Here is a 23,231-nt window from a genome sequence, read left to right as displayed (position 1 = left end):
ACAACCAGGCAGACACAGCAGGCACAGAGGACATCCACAGCAGACCGGCAAGCGGGCAGCAATGGAAGCAGCAGACAGAAGCAGGATGTTGAGCTACCCAGTTTTCTGCACCGTCTGCCATATGTATGACTACCTCCCCTCTGGGAGGTGATCTTACGTATGCGCTCGATGCGGAGAACTGGAGAGCCTGAAGAAACAAGTCAGACTCCTGGAGGGCAGAATACTGGAACTGGAGGCACTTCAAGCAGTGGAGGAGGAAGACAGAGATGCAGAGAACATCAAGAAAAGGATACAGAGAACATCAAGACAGAGGACACCATCGAGGAAGAAGTCCGAGAGCTGGAGAAGTTCATAGAGGAGGCATACAGGAAAGTCGTGGAAAATCACCAGCAAAAGTGGAACTGCCGAGATACACCTACAGAGAGTGTGGACCACTCGACGGACAACCACCAGGAAGAAATGGGTGACACAGCAGCGAGATCTGGAAACAGCAGAGAGAACCCACAAGAAGACAAGTCCGGTGCAAGCCAACGCCAGAATGAGAGAAAATGGATTGGAACAAAGGACACGGACCTATGGCTGGAGAGATGGACATACACCAGGGACATGGACCTGTGGCTGGAGAAGATAGAGAGGACAGAAATCGTCATGGGGGACTCCATCATCAGACAAGTCATCAGCCACATAGCGGGAGGAAGACTGGATCGACTGGTGACCTGCCTACCGGGAGCCAAGGTAGAAGACATAGTGAACCGCATCGACAGGATCATCGACAGTGTGGAAGAAGATACGGCGGTGGTGATCCATGTGGGGACGAAAAACATGAGCAACAGGAACTACAACAGGGAAGTACAGAAGGACCAGTTTCGGATGCTAGGAAGGAAGTTGAAGACCAGAACGCAGAGGATAGCATTCTCAGAGATCCTGCCGGAACCCAGGGCCGACGAGAAGAGGCAGATGGAGCTGCAAGCAGTCAACACATGGATGAAGCGCTGGTGTGAGGAAGAAGAATTCCACTTCATGCGCAACTGGATTACGTTCTGGGGGAAGAGCAAACTATTCAGGAAGGATGGACTCTACCTCAGCAGAGACGGAATGAGGCTACTTGCAAGCAACATCAACAAAGAAGTTGAGAAGTTTTTAAACTAGGAAGAAGGGGAAAGCCGACAGTTAACCGAGAGAGAGAGTCAATGGTTCGGGAACTGGTATACCTGGAGGATACCGTGCAGGAAGATAGAAGGGAAGATTCACCAGATCACAAGCAAAACAGATCAAAAGGGAAACAAGAGGGAAGGAAATGCAAGAAAGGAACAGGCCACAAACTCAAGTGTATGTACACGAATGCAAAGAGCCTAAGGAATAAGATGGGTGAATTAGAAGCTATGGCACAAAAAGATAATGTAGACATCATCGACATCACGGAAACATGGTGGATTGAGGAAAACATCTGGGACACTATGCTACCGGGATACAAACTATATCACAGAGACAGAGTGGCTCAAAAAGGTGGGGGCATTGCCATATACGTCAAAGAGGGAATTGAATCTACTGGAGAGAACACACCACAACAGACGGAAAAGTTAGAGTCTATATGGGTCAAAATTCCGGGAACAAATGGACTGGAAATGAAGATCAGCATCTACTACCGAAGAAATTGATGGAGAAATGACGGGCTAGATTAAACGCAACTGCAAGGGAGGCAACGCAGTTATCATGGGTGACTTCAACTATCTGGGGATAGACTGGAACCTAGACACCTCCGGCTGCGCTAGGGAGACCAAGTTCCTGGATGCTGTAGGTGATGCTTCCTGGAACAACTTGTCAAGGAAAATACAAGAGGAAATGCAATTCTGGACTTAATTCTAAATGGACTGTGAGGAACGGCACAAGGTGTAGAATTAGAAGGGACCCTGGGAAACAGCGATCACAACATGATCCGCTTCGACCTGGATGCAAGGGCGAAACATCGTTCCATAATGACAGCCACGGCACTGAACTTCCGAAAAGGGAATTACGAAGGGATGAGACTCATGGTGGGGAAGAAGATTAAGAAGAGGATAAGCACTGTAAAAACGCTAGAGCAAGCTTGGTCCCTTTTTAAGGACACAGGATACCGCGTATCAACAAGGGATCCAAGAGGAAAAAGAACAAGGAACCGGCGTGGCTCACTGTAGAGGTGAAGGAAGCGATCAGAGACAAGAAAACTTAATTTAAGGAATGGAAAAGGTCAAGAACGGATGAAAACTGGAATAAGCACAAACAACATCAACGCAGGTGCCATAAGGAGTTAAAAGGGGCCAAAAGAGACTACGAGGAAAAAATAGCCAAGGAGATGAAAAACTTAAACATAGTAACATAGTAGATGGCGGCAGATAAAGACCCATGGTCCATCCAATCTGCCCAACCTGATTCAATTTAAATTTTTTAAATTTTTTCTTATTAGCTATTTCTGGGCAAGAATCCAAAGCTTTACCCGGTACTGTGCTTGGGTTCCAACTGCCGAAATCTCCGTTAAAACCTACTCCAGCCCATCTACACCCTCCCAGCCATTGAAGCCCTCCCCAGCCCATCCCCCACCAAACGGCCATATACAGACACAGACCGTGCAAGTCTGCCCAGTACTGGCCTTAGTTCAATTTTTAATATTATTTTCTGATTTTAGATCCTCTGTGTTCATCCCACGCTTCTTTGAACTCAGTCACAGTTTTACTCTCCACCACCTCTCTCGGGAGCGCATTCCAGGCATCCACCACACTCTCCGTAAAGTAGAACTTCCTAACATTGCCTCTGAATCTACCACCCCTCAACCTCAAATTATGTCCTCTGGTTTTACCATTTTCCTTTCTCTGGAAAAGATTTTGTTCTACGTTAATATCCTTCAAGTATTTGAACGTCTGAATCATATCTCCCCTGTCTCTCCTTTCCTCTAGGGTATACATATTCAGGGCTTCCAGTCTCTCCTCATATGTCTTCTGGCACAAGCCTCCTATCATTTTCATCGCCCTCCTCTGGACTGCCTCAAGTCTTCTTACATCCTTCATCAGATACGGTCTCCAAAACTGAACACAATACTCCAAGTGGGGCCTTACCAATGACCTGTACAGGGGCATCAACACCTTCTTCCTTCTACTGACTACGCCTCTCTTTATACAGCCCAGCATCCTTCTGGCAGCAGCCACTGCCTTGTCACACTGTTTTTTCGCCTTTAGATCTTCGGACACTATCACCCCAAGGTCCCTCTCCCCGTCCGTGCATATCAGCTTCTCTCCTCCCAGCATATACGGTTCCTTCCTATTATTAATCCCCAAATGCATTACTCTGCATTTCTTTGCATTGAATTTTAGTTGCCAGGCATTAGACCATTCCTCTAACTTTTGCAGATCCTTTTTCATATTCTCCACTCCCTCTTCGGTGTTTACTCTGTTACAAATCTTGGTATCATCTGCAAAAAGGCACACTTTTCCTTCTAACCCTTCAGCAATGTCACTCACATACATATTGAACAGGATTGGCCCCAGCACCGAACCCTGAGGGACTCCACTAGTCACCTTTCCTTCCTTCGAGCGACTTCCATTAACCACCACCCTCTGGCGTCTGTCTGACAGCCAGTTTCTGACCCAGTTCACCACTTTGGGTCCTAACTTCAGCCCTTCAAGTTTGTTCAACAGCCTCCTATGAGGAACTGTATCAAAGGCTTTGCTGAAATCCAAGTAAATTACATCTAGCATATGTCCTCGATCCAGCTCTCTGGTCACCCAATCAAAAAATTCAATCAGGTTCGTTTGGCACGATTTACCTTTTGTAAAGCCATGTTGCCTCGGATCCTGTAACCCATAAGATTCAAGGAAATACACTATCCTTTCTTTCAGCAACACTTCCATTATTTTTCCAACAACTGAAGTGAGGCTCACCGGCCTGTAGTTTCCTGCTTCATCCCTGTGACCACTTTTATGAATAGGGACCACATCCGCTCTCCTCCAATCCCCAGGAATCACTCCCGTCTCCAGAGATTTGTTGAACAAGTCTTTAATAGGACTCGCCAGAACCTCTCTGAACTCCCTTAGTATCCTGGGATGGATCCCGTCTGGTCCCATCGCTTTGTCCACCTTCAGTTTTTCAAGTTGCTCATAAACACCCTCCTCCGTGAACGGCACAGAATCTACTCCATTTTCTCGTGTAACTTTGCCAGACAATCTCGATCCTTCTCCAGGATTTTCTTCTGTGAACACAGAACAGAAGTATTTGTTTAGCACATTTGCTTTCTCCTCATCACTCTCCACATATTTGTTCCCAGCATCTTTTAGCCTAGCAATTCCATTTTTTATCTTCCTCCTTTCACTAATATATCTGAAAAAATTTTTATCTCCCTTTTTTACATTTTTAGCCATTTGTTCTTCCGCCTGTGCCTTCGCCAAACGTATCTCTCTCTTGGCTTCTTTCAGTTTCATCCTGTAGTCCTTTCTGCTCTCCTCTTCTTGGGTTTTTTTATATTTCATGAACGCCAACTCTTTCGCCTTTATTTTCTCAGCCACTAGGTTGGAGAACCATATCGGCTTCCTTTTTCTCTTGTTTTTATTGATTTTCTTCACATAAAGGTCCGTAGCCATTTTTATCGCTCCTTTCAGCTTAGACCACTGTCTTTCCACTTCTCTTATGTCCTCCCATCCTAACAGCTCTTTCTTCAGGTACTTTCCCATTGCATTAAAGTCCGTACGTTTGAAATCTAGGACTTTAAGTATCGTGCGGCCGCTCTCCACTTTAGCCGTTATATCAAACCAAACCGTTTGATGATCGCTACTACCCAGGTGAGCACCCACTCGAACATTAGAGATACTCTCTCCATTTGTGAGGACCAGATCCAATATCGCTTTTTCCCTTGTGGGTTCCGTCACCATTTGTCTGCTAGGAATGATAAAGAAGAGGATCACGAACAGATCGGAGAAGGTTATCATGCCACTGTACCGGGCCATGATGCACCCTCACCTGGAGTACTGCATCCAGCACTGGTCACCATACATGAAGGACATGATACTACTCGAAAGGGTCCAGAGAAGAGCAACTAAAATGGTTAAGGGGCTGGAGGAGTTGCCGTACAGTGAAATATTGGAGAAATTGGGCATCTTCTCCCTTGAAAAGAGGAGACTGAGAGGGGACATGATCAAAACATTCAAAATACTGAAGGGAATAGACTTAGCAGATAAAGACAGATTGTTCACCATCTCCAAGGTAGGGAGAACGAGAGGGCACTGTCTAAAGTTGAAAGGGGATAGATTCTGTACAAAGGTAAGGAAGTTCTGCTTCACCCAGAGAGTGGTAGAAAACTGGAACGCTCTTCCGGAGTCTGTTATAGGAGAAAACACCCTCCATGGATTTAAGACAAAGTTGGACAAGTTCCTGCTAAACTGGAACGTACGCAGGTGAGGCTGGACTCATTTAGAGCACTGGTCTTTGACCTGGGGGCCGCCGCGTGTGCAGACTACTGGGCACGATGGACCACTGGTCTGACCCCACAGCAGCAATTCTTATGTTGTTATGTAAAACCTGGACAAAATGCCGGATTTTGAAAAGCCGTCCAGACCCCCAGACACGTCCTCAAAAGGAGGACATGTCCGGGGAAATCCGGACGTCTGGTAACCCTATTAGAAGGCCCCACACCAGCCACAATGTCTTCCATAGGTATGCTGACTGCTGTGTTGGTGCTGTCCCAGAGGGAGTAAGGAAGGAAAGGGAAACTGCCGAACACCTTGAACAGGGAGGAGGAGAGATATTGGAGGGGATGTTAATGGAAAGAAAAAAGATGCTGGACACAAAGGGAGAGGGGTGAATAGGGAAGGAGAAAAATGCTGAACACTGGGGAAGATGCTGGACACTATGGTGGGAGGAAGGGTGATACTGAATATGAGTAGGATTGAGGAAGACCTTGAGATGCCCTAGAAGGGGAAGGAGGGAGCATGGTTGAAGGTTTGTCTAAGATATCAGATACCTTGGGCCAGCTCTGGACCAAGGTGACATAACCTGGAATGCACCATCGACATTTGAAGGCTGTTGAAATCTAAGATTGCTGCCCTTATCACCATTTCATTGAGTTATTTTTAGTTTGTCTTTTTTCCCTTCTAGTAAAGCAGCAGAGGATTATTAGAGTACTTGAGAGGCCTAAAACAGAAGGTGATGTAATTGGTGGGGGAAGTGCTTGCACTTTAGAAGTTGTGGATGTGTAGTATTTTCTCTCTTAGCTCCAGTATAAGGCAGAGAGCATTACCTGGGGGAGGTGAAGGAAGGATCGGAACCTTCTGGACCATGCTTTCTCCACTTTCATCATCAACTTGTGGAAAAGCTAAAAGAATCAGAAAAGAAGATTGTGAAACCAGGTGGCTTCTAAAATCAAATATAGTGGAACCTTGGAATCCGAACGCTCCAGAACTCGAACAACTTGGAATCCAAACTATTTTTAAATTAAATTTTGCCCCGGAATCCGAACGCTGCATTGGAATCTGAACATACGGGAACTGTAAGCATTGCTCAGCCCAAAGCTTCCCCTCTGATGCAGCTTCCTGTTTCCGCCTAGTCGGTTCGCATCAGAGGGAAGCTTTGGGCTGAGCACCACTTGCAGTTGCCATTATCAATCTTGCTCCCTATGCCAGCGGGGGCCCAAACTTTCTGTCTATGCCAGTTGGGGGACCCGATCTTGTTGTCTTTACCATGGGGGCCCGATCTTGCTGTCTCTGCCGGTTGGGGCCCGAGCTTTCTTTCTATGCCAGGGGGCCAAATCTTGCTGAGTTTGTGCGACCAAGGAACGGATTAATCCAGTTTCTATTATTTTCAATGGGAAAAATTGTCTTGGAACTCAAACGTTTTGAAACTCAAACGGGGTTCTGGAACGGACTAAGTTCGGATTCCGAGGTATCACTGTATAATTGGATGAGAGATATTGCTGAGAAATATATTTTGCTCACACAGAAATAGAACAATAACAAATACAAACTCAACAGTCCTTGCAATGTGAACACATAAAGGAACAGAGGTACCTCTGTTACAAACAAATGTCTACATCAAAGTTTTTCCAGACCAGCATTCCTGCTAATTTTGCAGCCACAATAAATATGCATGAGATACATTTGTACATGCTGGAATCCTGTATGTGCAAATTGATTTTATGCATATATATGGTGGAAATCCTGAAAACTGAAATTGGACTGGCTATGGGGTCAAACAGAGAATAGAGAGGACATCTCTACAAAATATCAAACATAACCAACGAAAGTAGAGATGAAAGAGATGTATCAACTGGGACTTTATTGCAAAAAGCAACCTGACTCAGCAGGGCCAGTGTTTCGGCACCTAAGTGCCTTCCATAGGATTCCATAAATAAGCAAATAAAATCTTTTTTTTTGCAACAAAGTCCCAGTTGATACATCTCTTCCATCTCTACTTTTATTGATTTTGCTAGCTATGAAGTCACCAGGACTGGCTTGGGAAGCCCTACGGCAAAGGTGGGCATCCACAGTCCTCAAGGGCCACCATCCAGTTGGGTTTTCAAAATTTCCACAATGTACACGAATGAGATCTATTTGCATATGATGGAAACAGTACATGAGAATCAATCTCATGCATATTCACTGTGGAAATCTTGGAAACCCGACTGTGTATGTGGCCCTCCAGGACGATGGTTGCTCATCCCTACCCTAAGTTGACCAGAGAGCTCCATGTCATAACAGACAGGCTAAACCCCTATTTTTCCTAAAAATAGCTCCATCTCTTCTGACATGAAACTATCTGGTTACTGCAACACAATGATCAACACAACACAGCAGTCACATCCTTACAGCTTTGTGCATTTGCAAGTGTATTTACTATTTGATAAACTGACTACTGCAGAGCGTCCAGGCGGTTTACAACAATTACACTATGGGGTTCATTTTCAAAAAAAGATAGACATCCAAAGGATGGCATAAACAGGCACTTGGACGTCTTACTGGTCAAAATGTCCAAGGGACCATTTTCAAAATTGACTTTCTAGATGTCTTTCTGGTCATTTTGTCTCCAGTGCATCTAAATTGTAAAGGGGGTGGGGGTGGGGGGGGTGGGGGGGGAGGTTTGAGGCGTGTTTTGGGCAGACTTAGGACTTGGATGTTCTGCAGGGATAATCAAACTTTTAATAAAAAGCCCAGGGCACCATTTAGATTGTTAGGACTAGAAGTGTTTTTTTAAAATTAATAAGGGTCAAAAAGGTGCCCAAACTGACTAGATGACCATTGGAGGGATTAAGGCATGACCCCCCCTTTACTCCCCCAGTGGTCACTGACCCCCCTCCTACCACCCAAAGATGTGAAAGAAACAGTACATATCAGCCTATATTATAGCCTAAGATGGCCACACAATCACAGCTCAACAGATCAGAGGGGCGCTCTAAGGGTTACTGCAGTAAATGTCACACTATAACCTGCTTATATTGTATGATGAGCCTTCCAAAACCCACACCTGAAGGCATAAGGGCTATTATTGTGGTATACGGGTAGGTACAGTAAGTTTGGGGTTGGTTTTGGAGGGCTCACCATACAATATAAACAGTTTATAATAATGTAATGTAATGTAATGTAATGTAATTTATTTCTTATATACCGCTACATCCGTTAGGTTCTAAGCGGTTTACAGAAAATATACATTAAGATTAGAAATAAGAAAGGTACTTGAAAAATTCCCTTACTGTCCCGAAGGCTCACAATCTAACTAAAGTACCTGGAGGGTAATAGAGAAGTGAAAAGTAGAGTTAGAGGAAAAATAAAAATAAAATAAACATTTTAACAAGACAGCATTGATCTAAATACTTTGGAAGGTAGAAGAGAGGAGAGAAAGGAATAGAAGCAGAAGGGGGAGCCGTTGAACAGTAGAATTCTGTAGAAATTTAAATGATAGAAATAGAACAAAACAAAGACAAAAGGCAAAACAATAGATAAGATTAAAGATAAATAATAATAATAATTTTATTTCTTATATACCGCTATACCATAAGTTCAAAGCGGTTTACAACGGAAGATCCATGTAGTCAGGGAGAGAGATATAGTGATATATGTATCTGGGACTTTATCATGTGACATTCACTGCAGTACCCCCTAGAGTGCCCCTCTGCTCACCTGTCTGTGTGGCCAGTTTGCTAGGAATGCTGGTTGCTTGGCCATTCCAATGGCTTGTTTTTGTGTGGTTTTCATTTGGACGTTATTGTATTCAAAAATGGCCAAAAAAGATGTACACATTAATGGCCAAAACATCTAGATAAGCCATTAAAAAAAAAAAAAAGAAGATATCTTCCAGTATCAAAAATGGACATTTTCTCTACTGGATTTCTGGATGTTTTTCCCCAAACGTCAAAACTCGGACGTAGACAGCTTATCAAAAATGTCCCTCCACATAACACAATTTTTGTTCCTGGGCAGTAAGTGTAATTTCCTAATTGCTCATGCCTAAAAAGTGTTTGATATTTGCTTAAGCTGAAATAGGAGACAAACCAATTGTAAGTTGTGCCAGTACTGCCTAATTATATGAGTCTTTGAAGCATAAGAGTGTGACCTAGTCAAAAGTTGCTGTAAGTTCTAATAAAAGGAGAAGAATAAATATGCGATGATCTAAATGGCAGCAGACATATGAAATCAAACCAAGTAATGAGAGTTCTGTCTGTATAGCGATGGAGTCTAAATCCTGTCTAGCATGTTGGAGGGTGCTGTAGGTGGATGGTTTGGCCTCTTGATGTCATTATTCATTCTCTTATGGCTAGCAAAAAGCACAAAGGTCAAATTTTAAGTTACTTTTATCACTCTTGCCACAGTCAAATCATATATAGCCCAATCATGGGTCCCTCAGGGCAGTGGCATAGTGCGGGTAGGAGGCACCCAGGGTGATGGTGCCTACCTGTGCCCTCCTCTACTCCTTCCATGCCAACCCTCCCCCGTTCCCTCCTCGCCACACATTGCTCCTTCCGTGCAACCCTCACCCCCTACTCCTTCCGCGCCACACTCGCACCCTCCCTTCCTACCCCATACCCCTTTAAATCTTCACCAGTGCAAGCAGCTTCTCTGGCTTGCTGCTCACGCCGGCTTTCCCTCTGATGTCACTTCCTGGCCCCGCAACCCGGATGTGATTTCAGAGGGAGTCAGGCCAGTGCAAACAGCAGGCTAGAGTAGTTGTGATTTTAAAGAGATACGAGGGGCGGGGAAAGGAAGGTGCGAGTATAGCATGGGGGGACGTAGAGGTGCCGGCGCCCCCACCAAGATGGCACCCTGAGCAGTCTGCCCCTTCCCCCTTTACTAGGCCACTGCTTCAGAGGTTCTGGAATTCCAATCATCCTTCACCCTTACAGGAAGGAAATATTGCCTTCTGACAGATGGGTAGAGTTTGTCTCTGGACTGTTGCCAGTTCTTGCCCTGGCTAAAATCATTTCCTCAAAATGGCCATCTATGCTGCCTGATACACACCTGTCAGTCACAGCTCTTCATGCACCAGGTCCTATACTTGTAAACACCCCTGTGTGATCACCCCTGTCCATGGACTATGGCATCTGGCTCATCGTGGTAAATTAAATCTACACTCCTCTCTGTCCTATCCATAATGCATTTCCTTTCCTATTTCTCCTACACTGATTTGGATTTGTAAATTGCTCTGAAAGGCTTCTCTAGAGCAGTATTTCAAGTATAAATAAACATTAAATATGAAGCATACACATAAATGCATTTGTCCTCACACCAAGCTGCGCACACACACAGCTCACACCTCAGACCTACTTATTTGTTCTTCATAATTGTCGTCCCATTCAAAAGGGGTTAATTTGTTCTGTGTGTTCGCCACAAAATAGTTCACAATCTCTGTGAGCGAAGAGAAGTTCCTCTGGAAAAATGAAGGTGATGCATTTAGAGAAACAAGAGCGGGCAATGGATAGGGTTACCAGATTTTCCGTTTGGAAAATCTGGACCCCCTAGACCTGCCCCAATTTCTGCCTAGTACCACCCAACCCCGCCCCAAATACCCCCGCCCAATCCCCCTCCCCCGCTGCCTGTGCTCATCAGGCAGGATATCTGCACGTGTGTATGCGACGTGATGATGTCACATGCATGCGCGCATGTGACATTGCATGGCATCCACGGATGTGCGGATGCCCTCCTGCCTGACGCGATGTGGAGGAAAGCTTTTCAAAACCTGGACAAAGTGCCAGGTTTTGAAAAGCCATCCAGACCCCCAGGTATGTCCTCAAAAGGAGGAAATGTCCGGAGAAATCCGGACATCTGATAACCCTAGCAATAGAGTAAGAGAGAAACAGCAAAAAGCCAAGTGAATTTATAAGGCGTGTAACTAATGGACAGACTGGATGGACTGTTCAGGTCTTTATCTGCAGTCATTTACTATGTTACTATGATGGCACATAGGAAAAACCACACTTCTGATAGGTGTGCGAAGCTTGTTTTCATGTTAGGAGTTGAACCCCCCCCCCCTCCCTTCCCGAGAAAGGTCTTTGAATCAATGTGGACAATATCTTGAAATTTTATAGCTTAATGTGTTGTAGCAGCCACTAAAGCAAACAGATTGGCAGGAATATTTTTGCCCAGGAATAAAGATTAAAAATACATGAAGAAAGAGGGGTAATATTAAACCCATGGCAGTCAGTATTTCTGTGATTCCAGAGGATGCGGTCAAGGCATCTAAGACAGCTAGGCTTAAAAGGAGCTTGGACAAGCTCTTAGAGAAAATCCATGAAAAAAAAATTATTAGCCAGGTAGATCTGGGAATGCCACTGCTAGTCCCTGAGAGTGAGAGACAAGAAATAGATCTACTCATGTATGGTTGGGCAGACTAGATGGGCCATTCGGGTCTTTATCTGCCATCATTTACTATGTTACTCTTTGGGATCTGCTGGGTACATCTGATCTGGATGTCAGAGACAGGATACTGCTAGGTCTGACCCACTAAGATAGAACCTATGTGCTTAGGTTACAAACTAGCAAACATCAAAGTAGATGGTGGATAAATAAGAAAGAACACACATTTCAATATTATAAATGGAGGAAAACCAGAACATAAGACCAGATGTAATGGAATGCTAAGGTCTCAACATATAAAAGCTGTCACGATGGATATTTTAAGAGAAAATTATGCATTTTTAAAAAAATATCACTGAAATTTTCCTGCCTAAACAGAAAGTGGTAGGTGAGATATATAGGGCTGGCGAGAAGCAGTGAGGGATACAATCATGTAGATATCTGAAGGCCATGCAGATGATCTAGGTCTGTACTCTACAGTCTGTCCTGGAGTACCCCCTTGCCAATCAGGATATCCACAATGCATATGAATGAGATTGATTAACATACACTGCCTCCACTGTATGCAAATTTCTTTCATGCATATTCATTGTGGATATGTTATGTTATATACCACCAAATCGTCATTAATTTGAGTTCTAGGTGGGTTACAAGCAGTGCTGTTGGAAGAAGCAGGGTCTTACTCTTCTTAGTTTTCGTAGATGAAAAAAGGATTTTCGGACTAAGTTATTAACATGATCTTTAAAACTTATGGCTCCTTTTACAAAGCTGTGTTAGGCTTTTATATCGATGGCCGTGGCGGTATTAACTCAGACACTTATAGAATGCATATGAGCGCCAGAGCTAATACCGTTGCAGCCAAGAATAAAAAAGCCTAATGCGGCTTCATAAAATGGGGCGTTAATGAGCTATCTAAAGTGACTCCCAGTACTTGCAGGTTTTCTCAATATTGAAGCTGGTTTCAGTTGTCAGAGTAATGGCAGATGGGATTAGGTGTGTGTGTCACCTAAACCATAATAGGGGATTTTTTCAGTGTTTAGTTTGAGATAGTATCTCCCCGTCCATTCTTGCACTTTAGTTATTGTTCAGGACAATATGGTAGTCAAGCTTACTTGGTTCAGACTTGCAGGGATTAGTAGAAAGTAGAGAATGACACGGTGACAAAATTCATCACCGTTCCCGTCCCCGCGGATAACCGCGGGAAACCATCTTCATGTCATTCTTTAAGGAGAGAGGGAAGAATCAGAGTATAATTGGGCACAACCCTGACCCGCAAGCTTTGCTTTGAAGAATGCTGGTGTAGAAGGACTGAGGTTGAAACAGACACTACAGAATGACAGTCTCTGGTATCCAGAGCAGATATTGTGATGTCATAGTGCCTCATTCCACCAGTGCCTAAGAACCAATCACATCAGTGATGTCATAATGGCTTCATTATCCTTGGCTCACATAAGCACAGCCACTGACCCGCAAGCTTTGCTTTGAAGAATGCTGGTGTAGAAGGACTAAGGTTGAAATAGACACTAGAAAATGACATGGGATTATTTCCCGCGGTTATCCGCGGGGACGGGAATGGTGATGAATTTTGTCACCGTGTCATTCTCTAGTAGAAAGACATCACCTGCGTAAGAGAAGAGATATTCCCCTGGTCTGAGGAATATCAAATTCAGTGTGGTCATGAAGATGTTATATAATAGTGGTGAGATGGGTGATCCTTGTGGAGACCCACAAGGATCTCTATCTCACCCACTCACCAGTCGGAGAAGGCTCCATCTTTTAACACTCTTTAGTGTCTTTTTATCGGGAAGGCTTGGAACAATTGAAACACCATTCCTGAAATTCCTATTCAGTGACGTAGCGAGGGTTAATGGCGCCCGGAGCAGTGGCACCCCTCCCCTGCTCCTTCCCGACTGCCCTGCCATGCATGCGCCCCCTTCCATTCGCCCGTACCTCTTTAATTTTCCTGGCGTGAGCAGCATCACAAAATTGCTGCCCGCGTCGTGTCTGCTCTCCCTCTGACATCATTTCCTAGGCGCGGGACCCGGAAGTGATGTCAGAGAGAGCCGACACCAATGCAGGCAGCAAGTTCATGATGCTGCTCGTGTTGGGAAAATTGAAGAGGTACGGGGAAAGGGAAGGGGGTCAGGAAGGAGCTGGGGGGCAGAGAGGAGGATGGGTGCTGGTGCCCTCACCAAGACGGTGCCCAGGGCGGACTGCTCCTCCCCTTATAATTTCAGCTAGTCTATTTACCAGCAGAGTGCGGTTGACCGTGTCAAATGTTTCTATACTGTGTTCGTTTCTGAACTCATGCTAGGAGGGCAATAGTAGATTCCATTTTGAAATATAATATAATATCCTGAAAACTTGACTGGCAAAGGGGTATTCCAGAACCGACTTGGGAAACACTGCTCTACACAATAGCCTCCACTGGAACCTCCCTACAAACTTTTTCATGAACATCTAACTCTCAGCCAGACCACCAGCAGTGATTTGAGACCCACTGGCCAGAAAAGAAAAAACAAAATACAGCGAAAGCTTGGCTTGCGAGCATAATTTGTTCTGAAAACATGCTTGTAATCCAAAACACTCGTATATCAAAGCAAATTTCCCCATAAGAAATAATGGAAACTCCACAACCCCAAAACTTTAATCCAAAATACTGTATGTCCTCGTATTGCAAGACCTTGATTGTATATCAAGTTAAAATTTAATAAAATGTTTTGCTTGTCTTGCAAAACACTTGCCTACCAAGTTACTTGCAATCCAAGATTTTACTGTACGAGGTATTTCACTCCATCTTTGATCTTGGACCTGTCAGACAGTGACAAAAAAGCTTCAATTTCTGGCATCTTCCTATTGCATGGCTCCAAGGTTCTAACCTTCTCCCCCTACTCAGCAGCCCTGGGTGTTAGGCAATTTTAGTAGAGACAGCCCCAATGACTGGCAGATAGACTTTAGATAATGAAGACATACTCACAGGCGGCTCCACTTGTAATATATACTCCTTTCTGATCGCTTTCACTTTGTAGTGCTTTGTAGTTGGCTGGCTGGAACAGAACAGAAAAGAAAGAGGATTGGCTGAAGATTTGCCAACTCAGCACTAGGTGTTCAGAAAGTCTGATTCAAAGCTCCCAAGCCTCTGAGGGCAGTGGATTTCCATGCACTAGTACCCACTTTCCAGGCTGAATCAATACTCGTTTTCCCTCACTTCATGTAGGCCTCATAGAAATCTGTCTTAGGGAAATAGTACTAAGTCTGTGAATAAAAGAGGGTAAAACCTGGGCTGGATCCACCTGTCCCAGAAAAAAAATGGAATTGATACTCCTGATATGAAGCTCTTTGCCAGTGTTGGTGCAAAGTGACTGGGTAAGCCAGTTCCCCCAGTAGTAGTGTGCCAAGCCAGAATCATACTCTGTGAGACATGCCCCCGGTGTCCCATCCCCCCTTATAACCTGTGCGGTACACCACTTGCACAGCCCTCAGCATGGTCCTATCCAGAAGGAGACATTTTGGCCAGTCTTGGTTTTGAATTTACAGCCCATAAGGGTATTTGTAGTTCCTGATTCTACCCAGTGGCATAGCGAGGGTAGGAGACGCCTGGGGCTGTGGCACCCCCTGTGCTCTTCTTGCCACCTCTCGCACTTAATGCGCCAACCTCCCCACACCCTCCTCTCTGCCACCCCCGTTCCTTCAGCGCCCCCACACCACACTGGCGCCCTCCCTTCCCACCCCTGTACCTCTTTAAATCTTTGCCAACGCAAGCAGCTTCTCCAGCCTGCTGCTCACGTTGGCTTTCCCTCTGACATCATTTCCTGGCTTTTTGACCCAGAAGTGATTTCAGAGGGAGCAAAGCCAGAGCAAGCAGCAGACTAGAGTAGTTGTTCCCACTGGTGAAGATTTTAAAGAGGTGCGGGGGAGAGGGAGGATATGAGCATAGTGTGGGGAAGGCAAAGAGGTGCCGGCACCCCCAACAAGATGATATCCACCTGGGGCAGACCCGCTTACTACGCCAATGATTCTACCCATTGAAATCAGCACTGAGAGTAACAGAATGTATCAGAATGGGGGTTGTCAGAAATTCATGACTGACTCAAAATCTTCCTTCTGGAACTGGGTAACTGGGGAGATGTGCTGGAGGGACACAGGTTGAATCCTGTTACAAATAAATTCAAGTTCCAATCAGGGAAGTAAAGGGGAATCTCTCCTTTGTTTTTCTTACCCACAGTGCACATAGCAGATAGAGATGGAGAAGCTTGACTGGTCTGCGCCTGGACGCACCAGCAGATTTCCACATTTGGGGTTGCTCTCCAACAGGGCTTGAGCCTCCATTCGTGATACTCTGAAGAAACAGCTAGTGAAATGGAAGAAATAATAAAGAAATTGCATAACCGCGTCTGCAATATAAGACTGTCTTCTCCTTGCTCCCAAGTCTTGTAGTCTGGATTCAGATTCCTAGAGAATGCTCATCTGCCTTCTGCTACATAAGAACATAAGCATTGCCATATTGGAACAGACCGAATGCTCAAGCCCAGTATTCTGTTTCTAACAGTGGCCAATCCAGGTCACAAGTACTTGGCAAGATCCCAGACAGTAAAACAGATTTTATGCAACTTATTCCAGGAATAATCAATGGATTTTATTTACCATCTTAACAATGGTTTATGAACTTTTCCTTTCGGAATGTGTCCAAACTTTTTTAAACCTTGCTAAGCTAACTGCTTTTTACCACATTCTTTGGCAATAAATTCCAGAATGTAATTACCGGTACACATTGAGTGAAGAAATATTTTCTCCAGTTTGTTTTAAACTTACTACTTAGTAGCTTCATTGTGTGCCCCTAGTCCTTGTATTTTTGAATGAACAAGCCAATCTGTTTTTCAAACTATCCATAATGCATCTGCTTGAAATGCATTTGTATGTCAGCAGTGGTGCAGTAAGGGGACAGTCTGCCCTGGCCGCCATGTTGGTGGGAACGCCAGCACCCATCCTCCTCTGCCTCTTCCCCCTCCCCCCCTTGCCACGCATGCACCCCCTCCTTCTCTTCCCTGTACCTCTAGTTGTTCACCGCCACGAGCAACAACTTTAATGTGTTCCTCATGACTGCGTCAGCTCTCCCACTTCCGGATGCCGCACATAGGAAGTGACGTCAGAGACAGAGCCATAGCAGTTGCAAGGAGCATGTTGAAGTTGTTACTCGTGGCGGTGAACAACTAGAGGTACGGGGAAGGGGGTACATGCATGGTGGGGGAGGGAGCGGGGGGGCAGACATGAGAGTGGGGGAGGGGTGACTCTCACTCTTGCTACGTCATTGCATGTCAGGGAGGCCTTGCAAGCAAATCCACCTCATGCACATTCATTGTGGACATCCTGAAAATACAGTACATTGGCTGGCTGTGCCCTGAGGACTGGGTTGAGATGCATTGCTCTAGAAGGCACACACGCATTTGATTACATATGGCTGAAATGAAAGTTTTCATTTTTGAGGCCTCTCTGCATTAAATCTATGCTCAGGCAGTAGCCTTGGTGCTTGAGATCCAGGCTTCAACAGTGGCACTGATGAATGAGGTCAAGACCTGCTGGTGGTCCTGGTAAAGAAGATTCATGCTTAAGTAGTGATTCTGGCTCATGGATTCTAGACTTGGACATTAACCCTGGTGAGTGAAGTTAAAGACTTGGGGGGTACCCCGGAAGTCACCCTAATAAATGGAATAAAGGTTTAGGCAGTGACTCTGATGCATTGGATCTAGACCTGGACAGTGATCTGGTGCATGGCTTCTAGACTTGGACAGATTTGGGTGGTGCCCAGGAAATGATCTTACTAAATGGAAAATGGGCTTAAGTAATGGCCTTGGTACTTAGGATCTGGACTTGTAGAGAGGCCCTGGTGGATGAGGTCAAGACCTGGGGTGGTGGCCCTGATAAATGGGATCCAGACTTGGGACGTGGACCTGATAAATGAAATACAGGCTTAGGCAATGGCCTGGTACTTGTGATCTAGATTTGGACAGTAGCCTTGGTAAATGAGTTCAAAGTTTGAGTAGCGGTTCTGAAGCTGCCACTCATATCTGTTTGATAAATTTGTCACTTGATATCTTTTTGTTCCCCTTTGCTTATATTTCTTTAACATTTGTATGTATTTTCACTGATTGTTCAGTCTTCTTTCTTGTGAACCGCCTAGAACTGTGTGGCAGTATACAAAAATAAAGTTATTATTATTTAGAAGACAGGTATCCCTGGTGAATGGGATTTGGCACTTACGAAGGTTTATCTTCACTAACAGGCTCATCGTACTGACTGTCCAGCTGCTCATACAGTCGTTGTTTCTCTTTGTCCAAGGCTTCTCCCAGCATGCACAGGTGGCCTGGCAGCAGAATCAGGTTAGTTGGAATCCTCAGCTGCAGAAACACGAATAGTGATAGTGGTCAGCATCTTTTTCTAGGGCAATGAACAACCCTTTCATCACCCAATACTGGAGACTCTGTACTCATTCATGCCTACATGTGGCCACCTAAAGATCTAATGAAGTTCCATAGACTTATCAGCTTCAGGGAACAGTGACTTAAACCATAAATATGAATGCACAAGCTGAAATCAAAGTAAGCAACACCAGAAGAAGATATCAGTTTGGAAGAGGGATCTTTCACCTGGTTTGACCTGTACTTTAAGGACATCACCCTCCTATGTCCCTTGAATCAATGGCCTTCAACAGCAAGACCCTTCATTAATAGGTCCAGCTCCATTTGCACTGTCTCCTGGGTGGCAGGAAGTATACGGGGGGGGGGGGGGTCTGGAAGCAGTAGAGACTACCCTGTGGGTCTGGTGTTCGGTGGAGCATCTGGCCCTGCCAGGAAGGCGACACTCCTGGTATACCCCACTCCAGTTTAATCCTGAATTGCCCCTGGGGATAGGACAGAGGTCTTTCAACAGTGGGAACTTTGGGGGTTGGTATTTATGGGCAATTTATAGATATAGAGGGGCGGATGATGCAATCCTTTGGAGACCTCCAGGAGAGATATGGTTTGGAACCTAGAGAGTTGTTCCCATATCTCCAAGTGAAGGACTATATTTAGCGGGCTGGATTCTGAGAGAGCTCCTGAGGGGAGAAACAGAATTTGAACAGCAGTTGGGCCTGGAGGTAAAAAAGGGCATGATTTCCGCTATATATGCCTGCTTTAATAGTAAGCTCGTTGTCCACCTGAAATACAGGTTAGCTTGGGAAGCAGATTTGGGCCGAATATAACCCCAGAGGAATGGGATATGACCTGGAAGCATACTGCAACATTTGGCTTGGCCACTGTGATGGTGGAAAGTGGGTACAAAGCATTCTTGCACTGGTACTACACCACTATTCTCCTAGCAAAACTCTCTGGAAGGGAGAATGGGCAGTGTTGGTGGGGGTGCAGGCTCCTGGGTCCTTATTTGCATATGTGGTTCTGGATCTCAGTATTCCGAGCCTTATCTGTTCTGCATAGGGCTCTTGAGCCCTCCATTGGGTTAGTCTTTCTGCATCATTATGACAATATTTGGGAGGAGGGGGATGTCTACTTTACTAAACTGTTCCTGACGGCAGCTCACCAGGTGCTGGCAGCTAATTGGAAACAGTCTGCTGCTCTGGATATGCAATTAGTGCTGACTAAACTGGACGACTGGTACTCTCTGTATAGGTTGATGGCCTTGAAGTATCACAGGCTGGGGTGCTTTATTAGGAAGTGGCAATGTTATGAAGAGTGGAGAAAAACTGTACAGTGAAAGTGATATTTGTTGTATGTGGGATTGTTTTTTTTGGGGGGGGGGGAAATTACTGTTGCTGGTTGCTCTCTATACTATAATGGTTATTCTGTATATCATGCCTTTTGGTTCTATTATGTTTACTGAACTTCTGGATATTTTGTTCTGTCTAATGTGCCTTGGCAAAAAATAAAAGCTATAAGTTACCTCCCTCCCCCACCACCCACCACCCAAACACACAGATTTTCCATAATTTATAATCTTAAACATAAACAGTGTTGGAGTCATTTGAAAAACACCAGGTTGGTGGCTATGTGAGCAAGGCCATGTGGGTTTGGGCCTTATTTCTTTCCCTGTTGGCTAGGTTTTGACCCACCATACCTGAATCACTGTCAAAATGAATCCTTTCCAAAGCTCTCGCTGCTCTAGGCTCTCAACCTGCAAACAGAAAAGAGGACTTGAAAAGTGAAACCACTCTGCTTTTCTCCTACCTCGCTGACCCCTGAGGGCAGGATGCACAAAACTCCAAGAATCCGGTAAAAAAAAAAATACCAGGTTGGGAACAATTCTCCGGGGCATGCTCAGCACACATAGCATGCAAATCATATGCACGCTATTTGCACTGAGTATCCCGGAGAAAGGGGGAAGAAACTGTGCCTGGCACCTGGGCACAAGAGCTAAGCGGTAGGCACAGCTCTTCTGTGCAGGCCCAGAACAGTTCCCAATCTGCTAGAGCTACAAGCAAGATTATTTTTTGTGGTGGTTGTTTTCACAAGCAATATAGACGCAACTGATAAGAACATAAGAATTGCTGCTGCTGGGTCAGACCAGTGGCTCTTTGTGCCCAGCAGTCCGCTCACACGGCAGCCCTTAGGTCAAAGACCAGTGCCCTAACTGAGACTAGCCTTACCTGCATATGTTCTGGTTCAGCAGGAACTTGTCTAACTTTGTCTTGAATCCCTGGAGAGTGTTTTCCCCTATAACAGCCTCCGGAAGAGCGTTCCAGTTTTCTACCACTCTCTGGGTGAAGGAAAACTTCCTTACGTTTGTACGGAATCTATCCCCTTTTAACTTTAGAGAGTGCCCTCTCGTTCTCTCTACCTTAGAGAGGGTGAACAACCTGTCTTTATCTACTAAGTCTATTCCTTTCATTATCTTGAATGTTTCGATCATGTCCCCTCTCAGTCTCCTCTTTTCAAGGGAGAAGAGGCCTAGTTTCTCTAATCTCTCACTGTACGGCAACTCCTCCAGCCCCTTAACCATTTTAGTCGCTCTTCTCTGGACCCTTTTGAGTAGTATTGTGTATGTGTTGTGCGAGTTTGTGTCCCGCGCCTAAGAGCTGTGTTCTGACCATAGGTACGGGACATCCACTCACACAACACACGCACAAACAACTACCAGAAGCTCCAGACTAGTGCTGCCTGATTCATCGATTCAAATCGATTCATTGTCGGAGAAAATTGGACTCACTGATTCAGCAATAACCCCCCCTCCCACCACCCCGGTGAGATCTGACATATTCCGAGGCCTCCTAAAGCAACAGTGGTGGTGAACGGTCAGCAGCGACATCGCTATGAAAGGCTGCTCTGTGATCTGCCTTCCTCTGCTGCATCACTAATGACATGGCAGAGGGAAGCCCTAGTGGGTCATGCCACGAGTAGCCCATTCAGAACAATGCCGCTGCTGACCATCCATTGCTGCTACAGCTGCTGCTTTAGGAGGCCCTGAAGGTATGTCAGGACTCAGGGTGGGAGAGTCGGTGGGGTGCTGCTGCATAGGGGGATGGGAGGGAGGGATGAATAACTACTGCACAGGAGGATGGAAGGGATGGAAAACTGCTACACAGGGAAATGGATGGGAGGGAGGAAAGCTATTGTTCAGGGGGATGGGAGGGGAGGAAAGATGCTTGGGGGAGAGAGGAAGAATTGTTGGTATGGAGGAGAGGAAGGGAGAGGGAGGTAGAAAGGGGTGAGAGGAGGAAATCCCGCATATGGTGGAGAGGATGGAGACATGCATGGAGAAGAGAGAGAGAGAGAAATGTTGGACATAGAGTGGAGGGCAGGAAGAGAAGGTGCATGGGGAGAAAGAAAGAAATGTTGAACATCATAATGGGGGGGGGGGGAGGAATGGAAAGATGCTGCATGGAGGGGAATAAAGAGCTTTGACCCAGGGCACAAGGCAGGGAGAGAGAGAAAGAGAGAAATGGTAGACAGTGGGAAAAACCAAATGTTGGATATGGCAGTGGAAGATAGAAAAAAAAATAATTTTATTTTCTATTTTGTAATTACAATATATCAATATTTGAAATGTGTATGTAGCCTGCCAGAGCTGGTGTTAGCGAGCGTGAGGTAGGACCTAACAGAGAGAGGAAAATACTTTTTTTGTTTATTTTGTTTACACCACAGCGTCGGCGTGAGGTTGGAGAAGGAAAAGGGGATGGGGGAGGAAAGGCTACAAAATAAATCTGCCAGGATGTTTGAAAAAAAAAAAAAAAAAAAAGATGCCCAAGTGGGCAGGAAAAGCGAATCAAATGGAAAAATTGATTCAATATGTCAAATTGAATCAAATCAATAACATTTTTTCTGAATTGAGCAGCACTTACTGGAAAATTTTGCCTGGTAAGAGCAGGGCGTTCCCTTCTGTGCATTACAAGGAGTGCTCATGTTAATGCTAATGTGATCCTTGTAAGCATTTGCATAGGGTTCTTGGTGGCTGCTACCATGATTGGTAAAAGCCCCCTAGACTCCTTTTGAGCATCGGAGGCTGAGCTGCCTTACAAGTAAGACTGGCTACAATTAGCCTTACTTGCAAGGCAAGCTTTTAAGCAACAGGGTCTGAGTGATAACCTCCCCAGTGCTCCTTTTTAAAACAGCACAGAGAGAGAAGGGATAAGCAAGGCTCACTCTTCTGGTTACAGCAAGTGGAAAGGGGCAATGCAGCATGGTACAGCATAGCCTGGCATGCTGTAACATAAAGCACAGGGTGGTCTGGCATGGCATGACACAGTGAGCCACAAGACTTACTCTTAAGTTCACTTCCATGCCTTTCAGTTTCAGTAGCAGTTTATGTTCCTTCTGGTTTACACAGCTACCCTCCTCTGTCAGGGACACAAATTTTTCCAGGTCCAGTTTCTCAATCTCCTGAAGAAAAAAAATGTTCATTTATGTGAAATTACTTTTTATTGAAAACTCCAAAGTAAGAAAATCACAGCCAAACCAGTGAGTATGATGACGAAGTAACAGAGCTATAGAATCTACTGTAAATAAAATTAAACTGCCAAAACATATCACACGCTCATAGAACACATGGTTGTGAATCCACTGTCAAGACACTGTGATTTCCCATATCATTTTAATAATCCTTCCTCTCCTCCTCAACCTAACACAATGCAGTTAATGAGCACAGACAAAATAAAGGATGGGAAATTGAGGGTTCTACTTCGAGCTACTGGGGTTAGTGTAGTCCAGAAGGGTTCCCAGATTTTTTAAAAAGCGACCATCCCTATGGCTGTGGTGAGGTCTTAAATTCCAATCTGCTCCATAATTAATAAAGCCTCTGGCATACCGAGGTTGGGGCGGTGGGGATGGTCTGCCCTAGGTGGAAGGATTTGGGGGTACTGGAGTGGCTGATGGCAGTGGTATAGTAAGGGGAGGTGGGGAGGACGGACCACCCTGGGCACTGTCTTTGCTGGGGGCGCTAGCA

General features: G+C 45.2%; 1 protein-coding gene across 1 annotated transcript in view; it reads right to left on the bottom strand.

The window, feature by feature from the left end:
• STAP2 (signal transducing adaptor family member 2) overlaps positions 1–23,231 on the bottom strand; it is a 78,042-nt gene that overhangs the window by 22,802 nt on the left and 32,009 nt on the right. The window contains exons 3-9 of the mRNA XM_033956529.1: positions 22,553–22,669; positions 19,911–19,967; positions 18,060–18,196; positions 16,021–16,152; positions 14,779–14,848; positions 10,773–10,875; positions 6,260–6,334 (exon numbers count right to left, since the gene is read on the bottom strand). Of these exons, the coding sequence (XP_033812420.1) occupies positions 6,260–6,334; positions 10,773–10,875; positions 14,779–14,848; positions 16,021–16,152; positions 18,060–18,196; positions 19,911–19,967; positions 22,553–22,669 (691 nt within the window). The remainder of the gene's footprint in view (positions 1–6,259; positions 6,335–10,772; positions 10,876–14,778; positions 14,849–16,020; positions 16,153–18,059; positions 18,197–19,910; positions 19,968–22,552; positions 22,670–23,231) is intronic.

This window comes from Geotrypetes seraphini, chromosome 8, assembly GCF_902459505.1.
Source record: "Geotrypetes seraphini chromosome 8, aGeoSer1.1, whole genome shotgun sequence".
NCBI classification, from domain to species: domain Eukaryota; kingdom Metazoa; phylum Chordata; class Amphibia; order Gymnophiona; family Dermophiidae; genus Geotrypetes; species Geotrypetes seraphini.
The sequence above is the reverse complement of the archived record's forward strand: the minus strand, read 5'-3'. Positions and strand labels throughout refer to the sequence as shown.